The sequence below is a fragment of the Andrographis paniculata genome, unplaced genomic scaffold, assembly GCF_009805555.1.
Source record: "Andrographis paniculata isolate CXL003 unplaced genomic scaffold, ASM980555v1 Contig19END, whole genome shotgun sequence".
Taxonomy (NCBI): domain Eukaryota; kingdom Viridiplantae; phylum Streptophyta; class Magnoliopsida; order Lamiales; family Acanthaceae; genus Andrographis; species Andrographis paniculata.
Window position 1 is genome coordinate 1,313,098 of NW_026137479.1, and position 8,383 is coordinate 1,321,480.

General features: G+C 37.1%; 2 protein-coding genes across 7 annotated transcripts; both read left to right on the forward strand.

Annotated features, from left to right (window-relative positions):
* The first annotated feature begins 1,853 nt into the window (after positions 1–1,853).
* On the forward strand, positions 1,854–5,006 carry LOC127243415 (uncharacterized). Of its 2 annotated transcripts, none has more exons than XM_051263420.1 (7): positions 1,854–2,404; positions 2,641–2,803; positions 3,033–3,233; positions 3,316–3,576; positions 3,692–3,842; positions 4,100–4,364; positions 4,433–5,006. In XM_051263420.1, the coding sequence occupies exons 1-7, from the start codon at positions 2,038–2,040 to the stop codon at positions 4,783–4,785; spliced, it is 1,761 nt and encodes a 586-aa protein (XP_051119377.1). In that variant the 5' UTR covers positions 1,854–2,037; the 3' UTR covers positions 4,786–5,006. The 2 variants fall into 2 exon arrangements, with proteins under 2 accessions (XP_051119377.1, XP_051119385.1); XM_051263428.1 differs by having other exon boundaries at positions 1,855–2,404; positions 3,331–3,576.
* Positions 5,007–5,514: 508 nt separating this feature from the next.
* On the forward strand, positions 5,515–8,215 carry LOC127244542 (probable inactive shikimate kinase like 1, chloroplastic). Of its 5 annotated transcripts, none has more exons than XM_051265109.1 (10): positions 5,515–5,827; positions 6,354–6,406; positions 6,539–6,593; positions 6,675–6,747; positions 6,829–6,916; positions 7,015–7,097; positions 7,184–7,310; positions 7,409–7,499; positions 7,593–7,657; positions 7,760–8,215. In XM_051265109.1, exons 1-10 carry the CDS (start codon positions 5,644–5,646, stop codon positions 7,826–7,828), a joined length of 888 nt encoding a protein of 295 aa, XP_051121066.1. In that variant the 5' UTR covers positions 5,515–5,643; the 3' UTR covers positions 7,829–8,215. The 5 variants fall into 5 exon arrangements, with proteins under 5 accessions (XP_051121066.1, XP_051121065.1, XP_051121067.1 ...); XM_051265108.1 differs by having other exon boundaries at positions 5,517–5,827; positions 6,348–6,406; XM_051265110.1 differs by having other exon boundaries at positions 5,522–5,827; positions 6,348–6,406; positions 7,409–7,487.
* Positions 8,216–8,383: the final 168 nt, after the last annotated feature.

Here is an 8,383-nt window from a genome sequence, read left to right on the forward strand (position 1 = left end):
TGGATGAGCATGATAATCATGTAAATATAGTTGATGATGATATTTTAGATGAAAGTTTATTTATCTATGACCCTAAGTATTGGAATAATCTTGACGATAAAAAAATATTTTAATTGAAAATGAACCGAGAAGAGACTTAAATCTTACTTTTCCCTTAGATAGTACTTCCCGAAATTTTTCAAATATTCGTTACACTAGAAAAATAAAAAATGGTGAGATTTTAGACCGAAAATGGTTAGTTTATTCTAAATATGAAGATAAAGTTTATTGTTTTTGTTGCAAATTATTTGAATCCAATCATAATAAAAGTTGAGAATTGTTTTGAACCTATTACTAATATGAATATTTGGAATGAAGTAAACTAATATTTGAAAATAATCAAACAAGTGATAAAGATTTCTTTGGGAAAAAAAAGAAGGAGACAAGTTTTGATAAGAATTATTTCTTTTATCAAAGACACAATAAATAAAATATGTTTTTTTTTTTTTAGTTCGCGAATTAAATTTATTATTTATAAAGTTAACAAATTAAAATTTACTTATTATTTTTCATTCAATGTTTATTTTATAACAAATACCATTAATTTTATCATATTTTTTATTTATTTTAATTTTTAATTAAATTTTTTAAATACCCCAAATTACCTATTATTTTTCAATAAAATATTTATTTATTTTTTTAATTTTCGACCTGTATGGGTTAATTTTAATGGACTAGAGAGTAGTAATTTAGGCCATTTATAATTAGTAAATTATACTTACTTTTGTTAAATGACCTACGTATGATTGACAAGAAGGAAAACTACTCCATCTCTTTCAAACATCGTGCAACATATGAATTCGACACGAAAAGTTAGGTGAGTAGTTTTAAGTAGGATAATTTGAGAGATTAGGGTGATGTTTGTTACTGAGAATGAAATTGCAAATAAATGAGAGTAGAGAATATAATCGAAGAGAAATTAAATTGAGGAGAAAATGATAATTAATTTTTTTATTTGGTAAAAAAGATAATTCAATTGAGAAATATATAAAAAATGCAGCTATGGATCAAATAAGAATAGATGATTAATCGGATAAAAAAAGGGATTTTAACTAATGAAAATTTATGAAAAATATTTTTGGTGATTTTTTTTTAAAAAAATTATAAATTATATATGATATTTTTTAAGATTATATTTTAGCACAATTGCTTAAAAAATCGTAACACTTAAATATTTTAACAATAAATTAAATTTGATTTTCTTAAAATTAAAATAATATAATTTTTAAAAAAATGTATAAAATTAAATAGTAAAGAAAAGATAAAAAAAATAAAAAAAGTATGCTGCTACATTATTTCTTTCAATTTCTCTGTGCACATGAAAAAAATGAAAATAAAGAATAAAAATAATTTATTTTTTAAATTTTATTTTTTACTCAAATAAATAAGAGAAATGAGATCATTTTTATTTTATGATCTCATTTCTTTGTACCAAACAGATATAATTGGAAAGAAAAATACATAATTTATTTTTTTTATTTGAATAATGAGATGTGATAAAGTGAGTTATATATTTATATATATATAAAATAATTAATTATTTTTAAATTTAGAAATATTGTATTAAATTTGGAACAAAAAAAAAAAATGTTGGATGGCGTTTGGAATGTTAGGATAAGATTAGTAACAGAACCATGTGTGCATGTATGGTACGTGAATTGTCCCTGATTTTTGTGAACATACGGCTGCACTATTAAAATATTCATATGACGTAATAATTTACCAGTCATACAATTGAGACCGATTGACTTTTATTGCAAAATCTATCTTCTATCTATCTATCTATCTATCTATCAGAAAAGTAAGTAAATGAACAAATAAAATGATGGATTGGAGCGTCGCCCCCCTTAAATTAGTTTAATTAAAACCACAGTCCACAGAGACATATCCAACGCTGCCGCCGCTCGGTGGCATTAGGATCCGATTCCGATTCCGATTCCGATTCAGAGGTGAAGTATCATCACCCAACTCCTAAGCACGCCGCAGTGTGGGCTGAGAATGAGCTCCCAGTTATATCGTCCCAGCCGACTACCCATTTGCTTCTCCCTCGTCCTCATCGCCCTCTTTACAGTTTTCGGCATATTCATGTTAGATCTCAGATCCCTTGATCCATCGGACCACCCTCCCATCCATCGTAATCATAGCACTTACCTACCACAAACCTTAGAGAAACCGGCAGCTAATTCGAGGTTGGTTATGAGAGGATCGGGATCGGGATCGGGATTGGGGTCGGCGTCGGCATCAGGTGATGTCAAGACCAAGACCTGCGCGACCGTTGAGGAGATGGGCGAGATCTTCCGTAGAGGTTATGTGGAAGAAAGCCTCCAAGTGAGAAGAACTATTCGCCATCACTTCTCCATTAATGGTTTGGTTTAATCCGATCGAATTTTTCACTTGCTCTGTTCCAAAACCCGCCTCCTTTTTTTTTTTTTTTTTTTTTTTTTTTTCTGTGGGTGTTTTAATATGCTTTCTGTAGGATCAATGGTTTGTGTGTCTTGAGGTGAAAACGGCACGTGTTTCGTTTATATATGGAACTAGAAGAAAAGTATAGCATAGCACCAGGGCGGCGATGCAATTGCAAGTAACCAATTATAATTTCAGGTGCAGCAAGAGTACGAGAGCTGAAGCCACAAGAATTCTGCCGCCATGGTTTTGTCATCGGAAAAGCGTCAGAAGCTGGTTTGGGAAATGAGCTGTACAAGATCTTAACTGCTGCAGCATTGAGCGTTATGCTGAACCGGTCATTGATAATTGGGCAAACCAGGCATATCGGTTCTTTCCTTGTCTTTGGCCTTTCTGTTTGCACTGAATTTGTGCCTGCACCGCACCCTTACCTTCTTCTCTGCCCTCTCAATCTCAGTCTTGCCTTTTATAATCGAGTGATGCTGAGGAAAGGACAGGGGAAATCTTTTGATTTGGCATATCAACTAACTTACTAGTCTTATCCCTCTAATACATTATTTACTGTTGTGTATCCTTGTCTTGTTTTTCAGGGGTAGATATCCTTTTGGTGATTTCGTCTCATATTCCAATGTCTCCTTCACCCTGAAAGAAGTCAAGCACTTGTGGAGACAGAATCGCTGCCTGACAAGATATGGGAGGCATCTGACAATGAGGATTGATGACTTTCAGAAGCCAACCAAAACTGATGTTCTTTGCAGTAATTGGAGAAAATGGGTGCAACCTATCATATGGTAGGCAGGCAGTATGCTAGTAGTATCCAACTTTTGTGAATCCTAATGCCATCCGCTAATACATAGTCAGTTAATTTTAAAGTCGATCTTCAATCAGGTTCCAGAATACTACAGATGCCGTGGCTGCTCAGTTTTTCTTGAAGAACATACATTCTGAAATGAGGGAGGTTGCATCTAATTTATTTGGAAATCCCGAAAATCTTCAGTACAGGGCAAATGTGTTTGGGGAGCTCATGAGGATTCTAATATACCCTTCAAGAGATGTTGAGCAGGCGGTACATTGGGCTCTTGATGGCCGCACAAGTCCTGATATTGCACTGCACATGCGAATGATGATGAACAGGTAAGGGTTGTGCCGCAGCCCTCAGATTGAGTTGGGCATTGAATGCTCACTTGATTCTTATCTGTAAATTCCAGAGCTTTGTTAATTGGGAGATGCGTGCCTTGTCGATCTGCAGATCTGTGAGAGCAAAGAATGCAGCCTTGCGTTGCATGAGAGAAGCTGTGCGTAATGTTCCAGTGGTGGGATCGAAGCCGAAAGTGGTTTTGGTTTCTGATACACCTTCTATGGTGAAAGATATTTGCCCAAGTCTGGAGGAGTTTGCAGAGGTTGTCATTCGTTGTTCCGTAGTCTCTCTCTCTCTCTCTCTCTCTCTATATATATATATATATATATAATCATTATTTCTCTGGGCTGGTTTGAGGGTTAAGAAGTATTAATTTTAAGAGGCTGTTGTACGCTATAAGCTAATAAGGAATTTTATTTGGTGGTGGTGGTGGTGGTGGTTGTGATGGATTTATCAGCATCTGACTATGTGTATATATAGTGTGATTAAGCCAACTGTTTTGGGTTTTTTGTTGGTCAGGTTGTACACTTCGATTATAAAAGGTATGAAGGAAATGTATCCGGTGCTGCAGCAGGGGCAGGGGCAGGCAGCCCAAACACTCAGAAATCTAACAAGGTGTTGGATTTCAGAGTGAAGGACTGGGGTCCAGCGCCCAGATGGGTAGCCTTTGTTGATTTCTTTCTGGCGGCGCGTGCTAAGCATGGTGTTGTCTCTGGAGCTCACCGACGTGTTGGAACCACATACGTGCAGTTGATAGCAGCGCTTGCAGCAGCATACAGACTTGGTAGTTATGATTATGATAATTATTATTACGATGATATGAATATGATCGTGTATGCATTGGCATGGCAGATGAGAGCAAGAGCGCATCCAACCAGTCCAGCATTGCATTCCTGAGCAGCTTCCAGAGCAATGCCCTGTCGGAAGGGTTGAAGAATCAGGTGGGGTGGGGGCACGCGTGGAACAGATTTGCGGGCCCATTGAGCTGCCGCGGCCAGGCGGGCCAATGTGCTCCGACGCCCATCCTCCCTCCGGCCTGGTGGGATGGACTCTGGCAATCACCCATACCGCGCGACTCACGGCGGATGGAAGCCTATGGCGTCAGGCTGACAGGTTTAGGAACATTCGATGGGACCCACCTCAATGACTTCTGTAGGGCCAGGGGGGAGAGGGAGAGGGAGACCTCATTTGATTTTCTACTTTGATGTTACTACTATTACTGTATCTGTATGTAGTATAACTAAATAGCCGGCCTGACGGGCACGTGACTCTCTCTCTCTCTCTCTCTCCCTCGCCATCTCTAGACTCACTCGCTATATGCACACAATACAAATTAGTGAAGCTATGCTACATAAGGTGATTGATGTACACTTGCAGAGAAACAACCAAATTTCACATAATTAAAACAAACAATTGCTTGATACTAGTTTATAGAAAAACGCCAAATTTTGAACTATTTTCCCAAAGTATCAAGCAAGATAATCACAATCAAATGTTCAGTACAAATACAAGGAGCTCAAGGACAAGCTTAACGTGGAGTACTAAACAATGATAAAATCTAATACATATAACGAATTACCATTCTAAGTACACATACAAAAAATTTAAAAGACAATAGCATACATTGTAAAATAAATAAATAAATATTAGAAAACCGGTGTCACTATTATTGCACGTAATGTTGGGATTTTAAGTTGGTTATTCGAATTTTCGTCCTAATATGGTATCAAATGTGTAATCACACCTAGATAAATGAAAAAAATAAATTAATGTTTTATTTTTATTTTATTGAAAGAATATATACTATTTAATTTTTAAAATTATATTATTTTAATTTTGTAAAAAGTGTTTCAATTGATTTAAAATAAATAAATATATAAATAATGATACGTTGCGTTTGAGGGTTCCGTTCCGTTGAAACGACGATCCCAAGCCGTGGAATCGAGGCCCAAAAACAACGGACGAATGATAATGAATACACTACACACGACGACGCGACTCTGTCTCACGCGAGTTCTATCTCAAGCCACTGCAAATCCAATCCAAGTGAGTTTGTGGTGTCCATGGAGATAATCCAAACATGCGTTCGCGGCCGTTGCCCAGCTTTCTTTCCGCTCACCCCTATGCTTTCTTCCTCTGGGCTTTCCCCGGTTTCAACTCTTCTGTCTTTAAAACCTAAAGCTTCTCCACCCCGTAGGCTTTTTTCCAACACTTGTACTCGCGCACTCCTCGAAAACAACACTTCAGGCAAGGACCGCTCCCCAACTATCTGCTTGTTTTTTCCTCCCGCGAATTGTTCGCACCAAAATTCACTGTGGCACGTAGCCAGTTTACTTTTGTTAGTAAGTTGAATTGCTCGTCTTTTATGTGCCAATTTCTGTTAGTAAACGAACTAATGAGATTGGAACGCACTTTCTCTTTCTCGAAAATATGTTTAAAACTATAATTGAATTCTCGAACAACTTGAACTTCGCTTTCTTCCCTTTTTTGCTTTCGTTTATTTTTCCCAATTGACAAACAAATTATGGTGTTCAAGCTTCGTCTGACAAGTGGAGCTCATATTATATGGCGACTATATATTTGATTCGTGTTAAAGAAGCTTGTCCTCCCGAGAGATGCGATGAATTCTATTGAATATGCTTATGAAGATTGCTGATAATCTACTTTATTCCCCATCTATTGGTTACCGCTCTGGCGTATCGAGGAAAGAATCTGTTCATGATTAAATGCAATGCTCGTGTATGTTTCTTTTTTACTTTTTTGTTAGATACAGTGGCAACAAAGGCTGTTGAACTTGAAGATGATGATATGTCTTTGACAATCAAAGTAGGTATTTAACTTCTTCTTGTTGAATGCTTCAACTCCTTTCAGCTCGAGTTTGTTATGAAGACATGAACTGAAGTCATTACTTATTATTATTTTTTAATCACTATTTTTCCCCTTCATTGCTTCTTTCAGAAAAGGGCTTTAGAAATTTCATCTGATTTAAAGGGAACTTCAATATTTTTAGTTGGTGAGGACATTTCCTATATGTATGCATTTTCCTTGCACATATTTTTCGTACAATCACACTTCCTAACGGCTGTTATAACAGGTATAAACAGCTCATATAAATCGAGTTTGGGGAGGATACTTGCTGATGCATTAAGATACTATTATTTTGACAGGTAAAGATGAGAGCGATTTCTGAATTAGTAGTGCATGCATGCCAGATTAGTTCACTTCAATTGCTGATGTCTATTCTGCAGTGATAGTCTGGTAGAGGAAGCTGCTGGAGGAAAAATGTCTGCAATAGCATTCGTAGAGAAAGATGAGGAGGGGTACCTTGCATCAGAGGTGAGAGCCTGTACTCTTCCTGCGCTTAATAATAAAGTTGGCTGCAAAATGAATCGGAAGCTTATGATTGGGTGATTGTCACTTGGAATAAATTGTAGACAGAAGTCTTGAAGCAGTTATCATCCATGGGCCGGCTGGTTGTTTGCGCTGGGAATGGAGCTGTTAAGAGCACAACAAATTTGTATGTGTAATCCTTGTGGTGTTGCTTGTTGCAAAATTTTGCATGTGCACAGTTGATCAACAATTGAACTTGGGTGGGTGATTCAGGGCATTACTGCGACATGGGATTTCAATATGGGTGGATGTACCATTGGACTTGGTGGCCAGAGAGATAAGTGAAGATAGAATTCAATTCTCCGCATCTGACATGCCAAGATGCGGATCATCTTCAGAGGTTTGCTAGTGTCTTGAGTCACCCGGAACATAAATCGAAGAAGCCCATGATTGGGCGTGCACTATCATATTTAATATCTGCGGGGGGGCTTGTTGCAGGTTCAGGCACAAGTCATTGCACTGTATAATAGCGCTGAAGGGGGATATAACACCGCAGATGTTGTGGTTTCACTCCAGAGTGAGTGTGCAGGTGACCCTTGGTTTCTCCATGCGTGTTGTGCTAGGACTTTGTGCTGATGATGTACTTTTGTCTCCTGTGTGTGGGGTGGGGGTGGGGAAGCAGATGTGGCTTCTCAACTGGGTCGCTGTGATGTGGAAACAGTATCCGCGGAAGATTTATGCCTGACGGTGAGTACTGCAAAACATGAAACTACTTTCATCACTGCATTTATTTATGTGGGGTTATATTAAGGAGCAAAGTGATGGTGATCATTTTGGGAGAGGGGGCAGGTCCTCAAGGGGATTGAAAGGCTGGTGAGAGCCAAGAAGATGATGGAAGAAGCTGGGCGCCCATTTTAGCAGCAAGTGGTGCCAAGGCTCCTCTCCTCTCCTCTCCTCTCCCCAAATTCATCTAGAATCATATAGGATAGGGATATGATAGAAGGATGGATGGTGTGCGCCTTGTTGACAGCAGCCTGGGACAAAACAAGCAAGCGACGATCTTGAAGATGCAGACTTGCAGTACAGGTACATTACTAATAATGATATTATTAATAATAGTAAACGATCAGGGGTGGGGTGGCCTAGCCTCAATCTGGTGCTCGGTCACCTTCATTGATGATCCCCACTCTTAGCCTAGCCTGGGCTTCTTCCTAGCGACGGTGGTCTTGTAAAATTTATTTTTATGTTCTTTTTTAATTGTTAAATATATCTCATTAAATTTAATAGATTAATACTTAATTGTTACTCTTTCTTTAATCATTTTTATTTACCATAAATATCACTAATTTTATTATTTATTTTAATTTCTAACCTAAATTTTCATAAATATTTCAATTATTATTATTATTATTATTATTATTATTATTATTATTATTTTTTACGTTTTTATCACATTTTTATTAAAATATTTAA